The sequence below is a fragment of the Acanthaster planci genome, linkage group LG20 (assembly GCF_054643075.1).
Source record: "Acanthaster planci isolate LZ-2023a linkage group LG20, COTS_SCS, whole genome shotgun sequence".
Classification (NCBI taxonomy): domain Eukaryota; kingdom Metazoa; phylum Echinodermata; class Asteroidea; order Valvatida; family Acanthasteridae; genus Acanthaster; species Acanthaster planci.
In genome coordinates, this window is record NC_141796.1 from 8,177,189 (window position 1) to 8,193,299 (window position 16,111).

Here is a 16,111-nt window from a genome sequence, read left to right on the forward strand (position 1 = left end):
TCTTCTCAAGAAGCGGGCTCAAGACTCAAGTTCCAGTGAGGCCCCAAGTGACAGCCACTCTGACAGTGATGAGGAGCAAGAACAGTGGATGGACAAAACAGCAGGTACAGTACATGTAGAAAAGCTGTCACTTGTCAGTCATATTTGCCATCCGTGAAGAAATCATTTTTTGCAGGTAGATTTGGCCCTGGTACTTCCTAATTCTTAACCCTAAAAGAGCTTGGATACATTGGACCACCTCACAACCTGCGGCAATCCCCCAAGAATTGGGCTGTCCAATGCTGGATTTTTGTACAAACTTCACATGCATGATTTTCCTTCCCAATACAAATATTGAAGTTTTATCTCGATCTGTCATACGGTTTGACAGTCACTTGGAAGTTGGGACTGGCAGTGGAAAAGTATTCATTCTTGGTTGACCTCTCTCAGAAAAAAGGTGCTGCGCGAGAATGGTACTGTATGTTGGATTTTCCCAAAATGGTGTCGGAATGACCAAAAAGAGTTATTCAAAAATTCCAGAAGGCTTCTTGAAAATGTGTTAAAGGGAGGTAGATTCCCCCTCCCCTCCCCAGCTCTTTTGTCTTTAGGGTAAAATTCAGAGGCTCTTCCAGAAATTTCCATTCACACAGCCAGAGTTTTCACAATTTGTTAAGTTTGCTCATTTGGGGAAAACATTATTACAGTGTGACTGAAAAACCTTGGGTGACCTTTTCTTGTTTTTTTTTGCCGTTTTTCCATGTTTGGATTTGGGAAGGCTTGTTGCCAGGTGAATGCACATGTACATGTACTGCCATGGCTGCCTACACGAATGTCGAGGATGGCTAGCGTCATGGAGCGAGTCGACTGACCGATGATATCTCCAAAGTGAAGATGCAGGTTACGTCATACCGGTAAGTAGCACAGGTAAGAGTCCTGTGTTTCATATCATTGCTGGCTTTCTGCAAGGATGAATCCGGGAAAGGGGGGAGAGGCCAAATTTGGGTCACGACCAAAACAGCAGCAAAATAGTTGTCATTTGAAAACGTGAAAGGATCTTTTTGGTCTATTTAATTTCCCTTCTTTTGAAAAGTGGAAATTTAGCCTAACCCCTGGAACAACTTTCTAATTTAAAACATTTTGAACCCCAGAATCAAATTTGTCCCCACTTCCCCCCAAAAAGAAATTGGGTTCTGGATCCACCCTTGGGTGCTTGTGGCTAGCTTTTATGGCAACCTTGACCTATGGATGGTTGTGTGCATTGTTTTAACCAAGCAAGACAAAAGGGATGAGGTTAAACCCCTCGTAACCAGGGCAGTTGAATGCACCCACTATACTGGAATTGTTCACAGTGCTCCTGTTCCTTCATGGTTCATTTCTGTTTCATGACAAATTACCATTGATCAATGGTCCACATTTCCTGAGACATATTCAACATGTTCAAGGAGCAATTTGGGTTTCATAGTTTTAATAGAAAACTCATGAAATGAAGCGTCTAATCAAAGACATAAAATACTTTTAGACCGACAACAGCAGGGGCAGAATTTAAGGAAAGTCTCCATTTTCAATAACCATGAGCAAATGGCTGCCTTGTCCCCGGGGGTTTCATGATTTGCTGCGCGCACTGCTCTACATCAAAGAAATTCCTGGCATCCCTGTTGTTTTGTAAATATTTTGACTAGCAAATTTAATATATTTTCTCAAATTTTATCTGATAGGGCACTGAGAACTGTGTTTGCAAAACATTTCAAAATAAGTCTAAAAATTAAAATCACATACATTATGGGGATTTGTTCAGGCTTTTTGAAGGTAAGCAATGAATATGGACAGAAATTGTTTTCAGAGCTCTTATTTAAAGAAGGACCTACCTTAATTTTGACAAACATTGAACCAAAACACAAAAAGGGACCACGCTGGAAACAGCAGTTTTTCAGTCACAATCCAAAATTTTTGATATTAACTCAACAGGCTTGTGCACACTGTTGAAATATTTCTGCCCACACCTTCGGGATCAATCTTTGATTTCTGTCGGAGCTGTTGGTATTTAGATATTTTACACACATGTAGGTTTGTGGTCTTCCCTGATTGACATTACAGTGTTGCTGTAAAACAGCGCCCTCACTTGTTAAGAAAAGGGAAGGACAATTTTAAGTGTTTAAAAATGTCACTTTTTGATTCTCTAAACAGTAAAGGGGTGTCTGGAAAAATATTTTTAACAAGTACAAATCACAAATGCTTTCAGAAGTAATAAAATGGGTCAGCAGTGTCAACGGAATCCTCTTGTCAGTTCATTTTCTGACATGAAACTGGAGGAAAAGCAATAGACACGAACAGTTTTTTAATGAAATAAAAGGTGTAAAAATAAGGAGCGTACAAGGATCCTGTAATTTGTGAAGAAATGTCTCAATTTCTGCTGCAACTTAGTTCCTTTGTCATTAATTTCTTCCCCAGACCTCCTCATGTGAAAACTGTGGGTATGCCCCAGGAGAAGCAGACCATGATGCTGATGAGAAGAGCGCCCTCGCCTCCTTCAACCTGGAGAGAAGGAAGATGGAGGACAAGATCCCATGGGACTTCACCGAGATGATTCATGAGAATGTCAAGGAGAGGAAGTAACTCAGATAGATGCCAGTCCTCGCCTCCATCACTGAGGAGGAAGAGTTTCCAAGATTGCATGAGGGATCCTCGTCAGAATCTTAGGCATTGATTCACAAAAAGGCAAGGAAAGGGCTCAATCTTGTCAGAGATGCTGTTCCTTGCTTCCACCTTAGCGATGGAGCAAGTCTATCTGCATTTGTACACTACTCAAAGGATCAAAGGATCATACGTAGTGATTAATGATTCAAACAAATGATATTCTCATCACAAAAACATGAGCGTCATTTAATTTGGCTATTTTCTGGCATCAAAACAAGAAACTTCCGCTACAGATTACTGAAGTCTCACGACACTGAAAAAAAACCTCTGGTCAGCACCTTTTCCAGGTCTTTTACGGCCCTGAAAATGATGTATAAAAAATTGAGTTCTAACCAAGTAATGTGAGGGCGCTGTTTCTGAGTTAGAATGATATCACAGTAATGTGAGGGCGCTATTTATGAGTTAGAATGATATCGCAGTAATGTGAGGGTGCTATTTATTAGTTAGAATGATATCACAGTAATGTGAAGAAACTGTTTATGAGTATATTCTGGTAAGTGAGGGCACTATTTGTGATTCTGAATCACAGAAATGAAGTACTTTGAAGACGTATCTCAGCATGAAAAAAATGAAATGTAACTATGTGGAGACCCTTTTATTCAGAAAAATAATGCAATGTCTGACATGTATCTGTTTGCAAATCTTCCCCAAATCACTTACTTTTTATAATTATCTGTAAAAATGATGATTGATACCAAAAAAATCAAATTTCTGGTTGTCAGGACATTAAAGAAAACATCTTTACAGTTTACCCAAACCTAAACACAAAATGGTAAGAGGTCCAATGTTTCAGTCTTTTTTTTTCAAATGTCCTGAAATGAGACACATACTTGTGCATCATTTTACCACAATAGGGTTGTATAGTGCTGGCCAGTCTCATTCACGTCATTGTAACACCCCCCAGCTCTATGAGACACTCCCAGTCTCTCGCACCCTTGCCTCAGAGTCATTCCATGTGCAAAGAGAGTGACAGGTGACCATTTTGAAGTTGTGCAATACCCAAGCAATAAACATCGGCCAATGCTTTTTGACCCATCCAGCTAATTGGGCTCTGAAACATGACTAATTAATCGCATTGTCTCACATTCTGTGGTGCTCAACCAAGCATGAACATAATGTAAGCTTCAGTGTACAATAAGTCAAGTCAATGAGGTACACACCTGACGAACGTCTGATCCTTTAATTTTTTTGAGTAGTGTACATGAATATGTATACAGTACAATGCTGCTATAATGAACAGGGCAGGATCCATACGCAATGCTTGGTGTAGCATACCTCCCCAACTACAGTATTGCGAATTCATTGGTACTGCTCCAATGGTTGCATTTTCATAGGCCTAAAAATCAAAATGTTCCGATTTCCATGAAAAAGGGGAAAGGTCTTGGAAAAGAGGGCGCTATTTGCCAAAACAGAGGTGCCATTTCCAGAAAAAAAATAGGGTGCCATTTCCTATGTTGAAATGTCAGTTGTTTTACATCAAGTGTATTCCAATTTCCTGTTCATGTAAAACAGATTTTCTTGTGCGGCTGCTTATTTTGCTACATGTACATGTATGGGCTCATAACATGGCCTTTCCAGTTTTGAAGTTTGTTGACATCTCAACTTTTGAGTCACTGTCATCAGTCATAAATTTTTTTCTTTAATTTAAAGCAAATTTGTGATGTTCAGTAAAAGTGCGCAGAAAATTTGGGAGCAAAGAGGCCTTTCAAGTTTCGTTTGCCGAATTGTTCAGTATAATGACGTTGTACTGTACTCGCATCCAAATTATTCATGACTTAAGAGGTACTCTTTAAATTGAATGGACAATTGGTCAGTTTGCTTTTGAAGAAAGACTGTTGTTAGCCTTTAATTTGTTCCTTTTCATCGTAACGCATTAACTCATTAATGCACATTTAAAAACATTCATGTCTACATTTAAGTTATCAAGATGCTGTACATGTACTTCAAAATTGGCAAATAATTACCATTTTGGAAAGACTCTAGACACTTTGATACTACTTCTTCTGAGGACTAAAAGTTCGTAACTATTGCATGCTTTTAAAAAAGGGTGTTCCCATTCAGGCAGCCAAAATACCAGCACTGTTCAATCAACCCAATGGCTGTTCTGAATCTCACTTTTAACAAGTTCGCCTCCCAAACAGAGATATTGACAAATGGGAAGCACCACCAACATAGGGCTGGATAGCTCAGTGGGTAGAGCACTGGTAGGGTGTTCCAGAGGTCGCAGGTTCAAATTCCGCTTCAGTCAATTTTCTTTGTTCATCTTTACAAGTTTTTTCTTGGACAAAATTCTATGTGCATTTTGTATTTTCCAAGTTGTACATCCACATTGCCAGAGCATTAGAAAAAAGTCTCTCACTTAAAATTATCACAAAACTGGAAATTGTTGGCTCAGTGCTGAAAAGTCATTAATGCAAACATTTAATTTTTGAAAAAACTTTAAGGGCCTTACTCTATGCACGAAAGAAATGTTTGATTTAAATAGTGTTTTCATTTTTTAGTCACAAAACTAGTTTTTTTGTGGCCAACACGTTTAAATTTTAACCCATTCTGTTTCCCAAATTAATGTCTAAAACAATATTTTCCACTAAAATTTTTCACTGACATGAAATTTGTTCCCTTTGAAAATATTACCTTGCAAAAATGCTTTGTGTGTATATCAAACAATCGCCATTTATTTCTATAACCAGCTAATTTCTATTTGCAAGTGAAATAAATGCTCATTTATTTAAACCAGCAGAACAACTTGTTTGTACATGTATATCTATTTGTAAAACTGTAGTACTTTGCCACTTGACCCTTCTCCTAATCTGGACCATTTTACACTGCCACAGTTTAAGGTACATCTGTTTCCATCTTTAGATTTTACATTACAGCTTCATCCCACATGGCAGCCCTGCCAGTCTTGAACATCTTCCAAGGCTCCTTATATAAAGTTCCCTCTTGGAGCCTTTTAGTCTCAATTTTATAAGGGCTACAATAAACCCAATAGCAGTATGGAACATTAATAAGCTACATCCTTCAACCCCATGGGATCCTCAGAGCTGTAATACTGATAGTCCCAAGCCCTCAGCCATCCACTCTACCCTTCCTATCAGCTCTCAGACTCCCAGCCCCTAGGACTGCTACCCTTGCCTATCTCCAGTACACAGTTTTGGCTGAAAAATATTCTAAGTCCAAACAATGGAAGGTTTAACATTTAGAAACGAGCACATTTCTTCAAGAAAGTGCTGTGGCATAGCGGTTAAGGACACTAACTGCTATGCACAAGGACCTGGGTTCAATTCCAGGTGGGCATGCACAATTTTGTTAAAAAACTTAGTAAAAAAAAAAAAAAAAAAAAAAAAAAAAAACTTCCTTTTCCGGGGACCCCGGGTTTTGAACCAGGGTCCCTTGGCCTGGCAGCCAGCTAGCTAACCACCAGGCCACAGGCCTCTTGATAGATATAAATTCGGAACTTATATTTAAAGGTTAGGATTGCGCAATTTCAAAAAAGGTCAAAGGGCACAGACATTTGCATGCATTTAAATAAGAAAAACAGAAATTTCAATATGTTAATTAAAAGACAGAAAATACAAAAAATATTCAGACCTTGTAGTTCAGGATATCTTAGGTCAAATATTTATTTGCAAACCTTTCTATATTTACACTTCAAAATGTTCAGTGTGATAAATGTATCATGTACGTGTCAATAAAAATTCAACTGTATTGGTTGAAACTTGATCAGAAAAAGATTTTGTTAGGATTGAAACGTCAGGTCATCTGAATTTTTCAATTTAGAGAATATTTCACAATTTTCGGTATCTTGCTATAAACTTTAAACTTTGTCAGCTTTTCTGAATGAGTGGGGCACTACAGCTGTGATGTAAATCAGGGAATTCAGGCAAAGTTCAGTTCTTTTTTTCCTCGTTCCATTACCACTGTGCCGATAAGGCAGCGTTCAGTTCTTTTTTTCCTCTTTCCATTACCACTGTGCCATTAAGGCAGTGTTCAGTTCTTTTTTTCCTCTTTCCATTACCACTGTGCCATTAAGGCAGTGTTCAGTTCTTTTTTCCTCTTTCCATTACCACTGTGCCATTAAGGCAGTGTTCAGTTCTTTTTTTCCTCTTTCCATTACCACTGTGCCATTAAGGCAGTGTTCAGTTCTTTTTTTCCTCTTTCCATTACCACTGTGCCATTCAGGCAGTGTTCAGTTCTTTTTTCCTCTTTCCATTACCACTGTGCCATTAAGGCAGTGTTCAGTTCTTTTTTCCTCTTTCCATTACCACTGTGCCATTAAGGCAGTGTTCAGTTCTTTTTTTCCTCTTTCCATTACCACTGTGCCATTCAGGCAGTGTTCAGTTCTTTTTTCCTCTTTCCATTACCACTGTGCCATTAAGGCAGTGTTCAGTTTTCTTTTCCTCTTTCCATTACCATTGTGCCATTCAGGCAGTGTTCAGTTCTCTTTTCCTCTTTCCATTACCACTGTGCCATTCAGGCAGTGTTCAGTTCTTTTTTTCCTCTTTCCATTACCACTGTGCCATTAAGGCAGTGTTCAGTTCTCTTTTCCTCTTTCCATTACCACTGTGCCATTCAGGCAGTGTTCAGTTCTTTTTTCCTCTTTCCATCACCATTGTGCCATTAAGGCAGTGTTCAGTTCTTTTTTCCTCTTTCCATTACCACTGTGCCATTAAGGCAGTGTTCAGTTCTTTCTTTCCTCTTTCCATTACCACTGTGCCATTAAGGCAGTGTTCAGTTCTTTTTTTCCTCTTTCCATTACCACTGTGCCATTAAGGCAGTGTTCAGTTCTTTTTTTCCTCTTTCCATTACCACTGTGCCATTAAGGCAGTGTTCAGTTCTTTTTTCCTCTTTCCATTACCATTGTGCCATTCAGGCAGTGTTCAGTTCTTTTTTCCTCTTTCCGTTACCATTGTGCCATTAAGGCAGTGTTCAGTTCTTTTTTTCCTCTTTCCATTACCATTGTGTGATGTAGTAGGCTTCATGGAATGGTAGAAGCGCCCTCTATAGTTGGTCGGTATTTTATAGCAGAGCCTCTGATGCAGCAAACACAACAGAAATTCCTCCTGCCAGGATTGCTAGGAGAAACCAATCAATGTCATCAAGTTCTGTCAATTTTATGATGAGAATGATGTCATATCCAGACTTACATGTACATGTACATGTCTCCATCATCCAGTCATCTCTTAACTGATTGCCAGCTGCCAGGTCTTAACTAATTGCCAGCTGCCAGGTCTTAACTGATTGCCAGCTGCCAGGTCTTAACTGATTGCCAGCTGCCAGGTCTTAACTGATTGCCAGCTGCCAGGTCTTAACTGATTGCCAGCTGCCAGGTCTTAACTGATTGCCAGCTGCCAGGTCTTAACTGATTGCCAGCTGCCAGGTCTTAACTGATTTTATAGCAGAGCCTCTGATGCAGCAAACACAACAGAAATTCCTCCTGCCAGGATTGCTAGGAGAAACCAATCAATGTCATCAAGTTCTGTCAATTTTATTCCAGTGTTAACCTTGAAGTTGCTGGGTTATTTTGTACCATCTCACAGCTGAGATCTTGACCGTCCCAAGCCCGATTTTTTTCAACACTCAGCGTGCATCTAAAACACTCCTTATCAATACAAATGTAGAGTTTCAAATCAATCTGACATAGCCACTTCAACGTAATAGTTGATACGGTCATTTGAACTTGAAGGTTACACGCGTACCAGCCACCGTGTGCACTTAGCATAGCAGTTGAAAGTGCAGGTACGTTTTTTTGGTTGGCCTGTTTCGGGAAAGTGGGTGCTGCATGAGAACAGCGTGTGTGATTTTCACAGAACGCTTTCAAAGTGACTGTAAAAAGCTGCTATCTGAAACTAAAAGCTTGGCTTGTAAAAAAATGGAAAAGTATGGCTGACCTCTTTCATGTGGGCAAGTGGTTAGGATCGAAGGTTTCCAATCATAGGGTTGAAGGCTCGAATCCAACTGCTGGCAGTATGTTGGGGTCCTTGGCAAGCATCTTCATCCCTGCTTGCCTCTCTCCACCCTGGAGTATAAATGGGTACCAGCATTAGCTGGGGAAGCAACCCGCGATGGACTGGCATCCTATCCAGGGGGGAATAGAAATATTATCAGTCGTTTCATGCCAAGGAAACCGGAGATAAACACCGGCCTGATGAGCCAAATTGGCTTTTCTATTTCTTTTGGCTTTTTCTTTCAGGAAAAAGGGGTGCTTGTAACGAGAAAGGTACATGTATGTGCAATTTTCACAGAATAGGTGTCAAAAAGACCACAAAAGAGTTACTGAAAAACTCCTGAAGGCTCAACTACTCTGCTGTGGCGATATCAGAAAAAAATCTTGAGGGGGCAGGTTCTATCTACTCCCTGGTCCTTTTGGGTCAAATGAACACACATAATTAACTGCACAATGGTGATTGTCAAGCCTGTCAAACCTGAAAGTGATTTGGTTCAGGTAATATCTTAGGACCCTAATTGGCTTGAGTGTCTGTATTTGAAATCTTCAATACTGCCTTGACATTACTTTGTGCATCTCTCTGTGACATCAATGTATGGCCTCAACATCATCTCCAATACTTATAAAGACAACTTACAGTCACTGCAGAAGACAGACTTCTCCTGGATGGACAGCACAGGTTTCTTCCACTCTCACTACCATCTCTGCTTCTATCCACTTGCCAACAAGTGCCCTAACAATAAAGAAAAAGTTAACTGGACTGGAGAAATAGAAAGGCCTCATTTCTGTCAATTAGTCTGAATGATTCCAAAGCCAGTTTCATAAATAAAACAAGCACAATATATAACCCTAACTGTTCAGGGTTGTTTGGCCAGACACATCAGTCTGCATCATTTGTCAAAGTAATTCGTTTGCCCTACATGTAGGTAACAAGATCCTACAGGTCAACTCTTCTTGAGGCCAAAAGCCTGGGAGTCTGTGGTTGCCAGTCACCACAAGATCCAACAGTGTCATTGTTCAATGAGACCAGCTCCCTCAACATGACTAGTTTGTTTGGAGTGCACCCATTGGACATTTTCTGGTTAACTTACTGCGACGAGTTTGTAGAATTACAAAATTAAATCCAATGGGAACACACGGTAAACTAACGTCCCTGTCAACTTACCGCGCTCGCAATGTAAAACTAACAGGCCAAAAAGTCACAGCCAGGGTAAGTTAGCAGGGGCGCAAAAAGTCCAATGGGAACAGTTCCCATACAATGCAGATCGACTGGAACCACGTTAAACATACAAACCAGACTCCTGCCTACACAGAGAAAATGGTTGTCGCCAGCCTCCAGCTCCATGTGTGCAGTACAGCAGTAGAGCAGCCTGACACAGCGAAGAAACATTCCGTTACGGTTAGAAAAAAGTCCACGTGGGAATGCGCGGTAGATTGACATGAAGGAATGTCGCAGTAGGTTTTCCTGTGCCTGCGGAAAAAAGTCCAATGGGAACACGGCTATGGTGCATCAGACTTTTACTTCTGCTGCAGTATGCTGCATCTGGCGGGGTTAGGGCCAAGATCACTATTTGCAAAGTGATACATGCAGTTTTCATCCTTTTTTTAAAACTTCTTCTAGAGGTTGCAGACTGCTGGCCCTCGTTGATTCCACAATTTGACCGCCTTGCTTGGACCTTCATCAATGTTCCAAGAGCAGATATTATGACAGTAAGGGCTTGATCTGTGAAATTAAAATAATCATAAAATTACTGAACTAATTCACCCATTTATAATAAAACATTTTCTTTTTACAAGACAAACATTCACTTTCATGTTGCTATTTTTAAGGAGCTGCAAAAAACTGTTCAGAGATTCAACATTGTGGCTTCCATCAGTAAATTTTTTGGGAAATTACGTGTATACTCCAAGACAGGTTTACCGTCGGTTATGATCTCAAATTTTTGTCATCACGTCTACAAAGTGTGTAACATCAGGCACTGTGCAGTCTCTTTAGTTTTTAGTTTAGTTCTCTAAGACAACAGAAATTAACACAGAACCGTACATTTCTTTTGATGGCTGCACCAAGTGGCAACTTCAACTTTATTTTAAATAAGAAAAGATTTTCAGCTGAAGCAGATACTTAATTCAATTTATGCCTGATTTCCTGACCCTATCTCCCCCCTCCCACACACACAGTGACATGACACCTTCCATTGCTTTCCACCCCACACAGCCCCCCTCCCCCCTTCAAAAAATGTCTTCTCCCCTTTTTTCCCTTTAATGGGTGGAGGGTGAAGCCACTAGTACAGCTGGCTAACTGCGATCAAATCAGAAGGGTTAGCAGGTGTCATTTACAGAATGATGTCATATCCAGACTTACATGCCTCCATTGTCCAGTCATCTCTTAACTGACTGCCAGTTGCCAGGTGTGTATGCAGGTGTGGGGTCCAACATCAAAGTGTGCCAATGCAATGCAGGCATATACCGGTAGGGTGCGTTAGATTACTAGGCAGACCTGCAACATGGCAAGCTATTACAATAAGAGAAACTCAGACTAACTGAAGAATGTTCAACGGCAAAGTTGCAGGGAACTGAATCAATAGGGACTCACACAACAATTCTACACTGTATATGTACCAAACCCCCCAAAACTGATCAACCCTTAAAAATAAAATGACCAAGCTGAAAAATTAAATAATACTTGAAAACCACAAACAAAAAGTTCAACCAAAAAAGAGCTGGAGGGGGGGGGCTGTGGAATCACACATCAGCCAAAACTTTATACTTCGCCACTGCTGTGCTCAATGTACATGTACATCTAGGCGGGCCGGCACATACAGCGTGTGCGGTCTTGACTTCGGACCATCATAACAAAACAATATGTTAGATTGAGTGCACCTAATTTTTACAAAATGAAGCATGGGACGGCTGAGTCACACTGCCAGCTGTGACAAGTCACATGGTCCGAAATAACCCGGCTTTGTTAGCATTTACCAGCACTGTGTGTCAAACAGAACTTATAAGAATACATGTACATGTACACTCAGACTTACATCATTGACTTTAGCACAGGACTCCAGCAGAAAACCACACTCCAGTTACGTGGGACAATAAGTTGACTTGTCTCTTCTGACACATGTATCTGCTTCACCGAGTATCATAGCCACACGACACGTACGGTGTACATGTATGTGGCCCAAAAAATGGAAGGAATTTGCAAAAGTTTAAGACCACCTGGAATTTTATTGGTATTTCTGTCACTGGGCCTGCATTACATTGTCTCGTTGACTGGTGCATAACATCACTGTAGCAGTGCTATCTGTATACCCATTTTATAATGAATGTTGTAAGGTTCTTGTACGATATTTTGTCTGTACGGCAGCATGGGTAAAAAAGTAATCGGAATAAAGTCTAAGTAATCACAGAAAAGGAGGACGCACTAAACATTAAACTTTTAACATTTCAAATCATGGAAATGCAGTCAAATAACTGTTTAACCAAGATATGAAGGTTACATACTGAAAATAAACATAAGTTGCCATGATTGATTGGTTTAAGTTTTTTTTCAGGTTGACGCATTTTGCATGAGTGGTTCTAAACTTTTGCAATGACTGTACTGGTATACTGCATACTTTTACAGGCATGAAAGCCTAAGGGGAGCTACTCTTATGTTAAAAATAGATTCATTCAAACACTTGGTAGATGATAGTTGAATGCACCTGATGTGGTGTGCAGTAATTAACGTTCTCAGAGATCTCCACAACTGTTGGTGTCTGGAGTTGTACATGTTCACTGCCAGTGAAGATCTTGAGCAGATCACAGTTGTAACAAAATTATGGTATCGAGATGACATATAATGCACAAACAGGCATGATGGCCAGGAATTTGCCATTTGGGCAAATTGAACATGACAAACTGCTGGGTGAATTAATCAAAAAGGCTGAGAAATACTTATATGCGGTTGATACCGTTCACAGCCAGGGAGCTTTATCCCAGTGTTTGTTTCTAGTTTAGGAGTAGGGCCACGTATACGGAGGTATAGTCCCTTAACCTGGCCCTAATGAAGTTGAGTCTCTAACGTGCCATTCTTCAACGTTTCCTTGACTTTCCTCATGCATCACTGCCAAACCTCTTTGCTGAAAAACTTTGGATTCATTAAGTAACAGTAAATTATAACCTTTAAAATACATGCTACTGCTCACCTCTGTGAACGATTTTGCTGTCATGAAATTTAAAAACCTGAAATTTAAAGATGACAGCATCCAGAAATGGGCCCAAAGTCAGCCGACTGCTCCCTACATGTATTTGTGGAACACTTGCATAAATAGACCCACATCCCACATAAGAAGTTCTTCAAAGTTCTAGAACAATGTTACCCCTAAATGTTTGTGTCCTTCCTCCATCCATGTACAAATTTTAATATTTCAGAAAAGTAGGCTTATTATGTAACGTTAGTAGTTACTTGAATCTTCACTGTGGGTACATTTTCAAAGCGTCCATTTGCACTTTAAAAAAAATGGAATCATACAATACGTCACTGATGCAAAGGCTTTGGAACTCAGTACACAGTGACAGTAGCAAGTGTGTGAACTCAAGAATTTTGTTATGTATGCATAGGCCTGCATGATCATGGATTAAGGCCTACGGCAAGGTTGCAGGGCGGCCGGCTGGCCGGACGTATACTCCTCCGTCATATACTGGGCCCTGTCCCGATTCCTAGACTTTATCCAGGATGTCCGGGGGCATAGGCCTAACTAAACATCCGCTTGATTTTATGAACTGAAACTGCACTGGTATGTTCACTACTTACATGTATATATGGGGTAGACTATCCGCCAGGTTAATAGCAGAAAACTTGCCTTTTCCTCAACCATGTCAAGTTGTCAACATGGTCCTTAGCCTCAACATATGGTCTTTTCCTTTCTCCATCACAATGGTCTCAAGGACTACATGATGTACATGTAGGCCAATGAATTTCATTCCTGTAAAGTATAAGTGTGGAATAATAAAAGCAAAAAACATTGTACCTACTCCATACGTCCTTCCTGCATGCTCCATATCACGAACTCACGTAGGTACTAGGTGTGCTTGTCAGTCATTCCTCAGGGACTAATTTCTTACACGTAGGGCCTACAGTCATGACAGTCAGACAGTACGTGTTGTCGTCTTGATACACAAAGTCGTGAAAATAAATGGATTAATGCGACCACCAGCGCTCAGTATTATTTTTACCTCCACGTGCACGTGTGCCACCGTACAAAAAGCCTTCTTGTTTTTAAACGAATCAAAGAGGCCTTTATCAATATTGGACTATCACGTCAAGAAGGATCCCACGCTTTCTACAGTCCACACTAGCAACGGTGACAAGTGATTTAATACGCCACACGGCCGTTTCACAATTGTGCGACACCAAGAGTTTGCAACACGTTGGCCAATCACAATGCACGGAATTTGTCGACCCTTTGCACATTTGGGGTGCACCACTACAAATAAATTCCCATAGACTGCAATGATAAATCCCCACACTTTGCAATAATTTTAAAAATACTCACAACTCTCAGAGGTGTCCAGGCTGCACAGAAATACGATGATCGACATATCATGTCCCCTTTCATTTTCCTTTCATTTTCGGGGGGTTGACAAATGAATTTTTGAGAAATTTTCACCAGAAGCAGACCACCCCTAAAATGAAGAAAATGTCCCTGCCCAGAAAAGTAGCCATTTTGAAAAACCATCCCTCCGTCTGCAAAACAGCCAAATAGTGCCATTTTCGGACCCAACTGCATCCAAATTACTCAGAATTTGAAGCCCAGAGTCCGGGCCAGGGGTTCAGTGCCATATTTCTAAAATTCCTCAATTTCATGGCTCTCAGGACTCTCTAACATAGAATATTTTGTGTGTATAACTTTTATTAATGAGCTCGGCGGACATATTTAGGGCCTTTTGCGAGGGTGCACCCTTTGGAAAGGGTCGACAAATTTCGCGCCAATGTGTTGCAAACTCTTGGTGGCGCACTATTGCGAATCGCTCGTATTCATAGACGTCCCCCAACAAACCGAAGTCTTGGCCCAAAGACCCCGGTCCTCGATAACAGATGATCGTTCACAGTGCGCCATCTAACGCCCTCCAATCGACTGAGGCGCTTGCTCGCACCAAGGTCATGTGCAAAGATACGGTTAAGAAAAGGCGCCGCTTCGCGGCGCTATACGATCTTTGGTCATGTCTTGGCAGCGGTTTAACTTTTTCCCAGTTTTCTCCGTGGGCTTTTCTAAACAAAACCAACCAGCGATCCCCGGATGAGTTATCGTCAGTCACGCAAAGGTAGAAAACATACGCGCAACATTCAGAACAGGATAGGAGGCTGTTCTGCCGTAGGGTTCAGCTTTGCTGCGAACGACTGATACATAATTAGTCTCATCCTAAAGGAATACAAAGTTCATGCCCGATATTTGCACTTTTAGTACAGCAGTGGTTTCATTAGTAACTTGCAAGAAACCCTGCAATTCATGTCAAAGGAAGGAGAGGCGTCTCGATTCCTGGTCCAGCCTGGACCTCTGAACTTTTATTGCCCCCAACTCTAAAACTGTGCCCGGTGCACACGTGCGCAGAGAACACCGTTTGAAGGTACACCGTGGGCAAAGTCTCTTTTGCACTGGGAAGCAGCCTGCTCATCAGTGGCGTAAATTTCGTGCCGGGGATGGGGAAGTGACTTACCCGGCCATTGAAACGAGAAATCGGAGGGGTGGATGACACTATGTGACACACTACCTATACTTGTGATACTGATGTGCATTTATGCATTATATTCATGCAGAATCTTACGTAGGAAAGGCAAACGTGCATTTATGGCTTTATAAAAATGCTTTTCTTTTTTGAGTGACATTGAAATTAAATGCATTCTTGTCGCTGGGAAGCCCAAAAATTATTTTTGCTTATTTATTATTAATTATTTATTTTGCTTTCCCTGATAACTGGGGCGATTCAATGGTCCACCCCTAATATATGAGGGGGGTATATACCCCATACCACTGTAGCGGACTACTTTGCATATTACGTTTACCTCATTTACATATTAGATGGGTGGCCTTTGACTTTGTGTCGTAAGGAATGCTGGGAGTACGGCGCTTCCTGCAACATGGCGCCGAGTCAATTGTTTGTTTGTTTATTGTGTGTCCATGGTGACAAGAAGAATAAAGCCTAATCCGGTTATATCTTTCCAATCATGAGTTCCTGTGTAGGCAGTTCCTTAAAGTATTAACTTGGCCCGTTACACCACGTTGTGGATTGGACTATTTGCTCCTATTGAACGCCCCCCCCCCCAAATGGACAGAGCACACTGCTCGCTGCTTTGAGACGTTCCCCACAGAGATCGTACCAACTACTGTATGTACCCACAAACAATGTTCTCCTTTCTTCGTATTCAAGAACAATCAGACACGGACAGGCAGATTTTTAAACTGGCATAACATTAGTTCAGACATATCGTACATTACCGTGACAGTGAAACGG

General features: G+C 40.9%; 1 protein-coding gene and 1 long non-coding RNA gene across 9 annotated transcripts; one reads left to right on the forward strand and one right to left on the reverse strand.

Annotated features, from left to right (window-relative positions):
- Positions 1–2,810, forward strand: LOC110974920 (uncharacterized). 2 transcript variants are annotated; one of them, XR_002597643.2, is made up of 3 exons: positions 1–104; positions 755–890; positions 2,428–2,810. It is a non-coding gene; the product is annotated as an uncharacterized LOC110974920 (long non-coding RNA). The 2 variants fall into 2 exon arrangements; XR_015423517.1 differs by having other exon boundaries at positions 767–890.
- A 1,677-nt stretch (positions 2,811–4,487) lies between these two features.
- LOC110974869 (uncharacterized) lies at positions 4,488–13,830 on the reverse strand. Of its 7 annotated transcripts, none has more exons than XR_015423513.1 (5): positions 13,634–13,830; positions 9,915–10,091; positions 9,258–9,353; positions 8,565–8,751; positions 4,488–7,748 (listed from the first exon to the last, which is right to left on the reverse strand). XR_015423513.1 is itself a non-coding variant. In XM_087130626.1 (4 exons), the coding sequence occupies exons 1-4, from the start codon at positions 13,658–13,660 to the stop codon at positions 8,057–8,059; spliced, it is 366 nt and encodes a 121-aa protein (XP_086986752.1). In that variant the 5' UTR covers positions 13,661–13,830; the 3' UTR covers positions 4,488–8,056. The 7 variants fall into 7 exon arrangements, 2 of the variants coding, with proteins under 2 accessions (XP_086986752.1, XP_086986751.1); XR_015423512.1 differs by having other exon boundaries at positions 4,488–8,122; XR_015423514.1 differs by adding an exon at positions 10,983–11,117 and having other exon boundaries at positions 4,488–8,751; positions 9,258–10,343.
- Positions 13,831–16,111: the final 2,281 nt, after the last annotated feature.

Coding starts and splice junctions, on each gene's coding strand:
- LOC110974869 (XM_087130625.1), bottom strand. CDS start 13,660: ATGGAGCATGCAGGAAGGACGTATGGA. Junction 9,354..9,914: donor TCTGTGTAGGCAGGAGTCTG/GTTTGTATGTTT, acceptor CTTTATTGTTAG/GGCACTTGTTGGCAAGTGGA. Junction 8,752..9,257: donor GTCTGTCTTCTGCAGTGACT/GTAAGTTGTCTT, acceptor CCCCCTGGATAG/GATGCCAGTCCATCGCGGGT.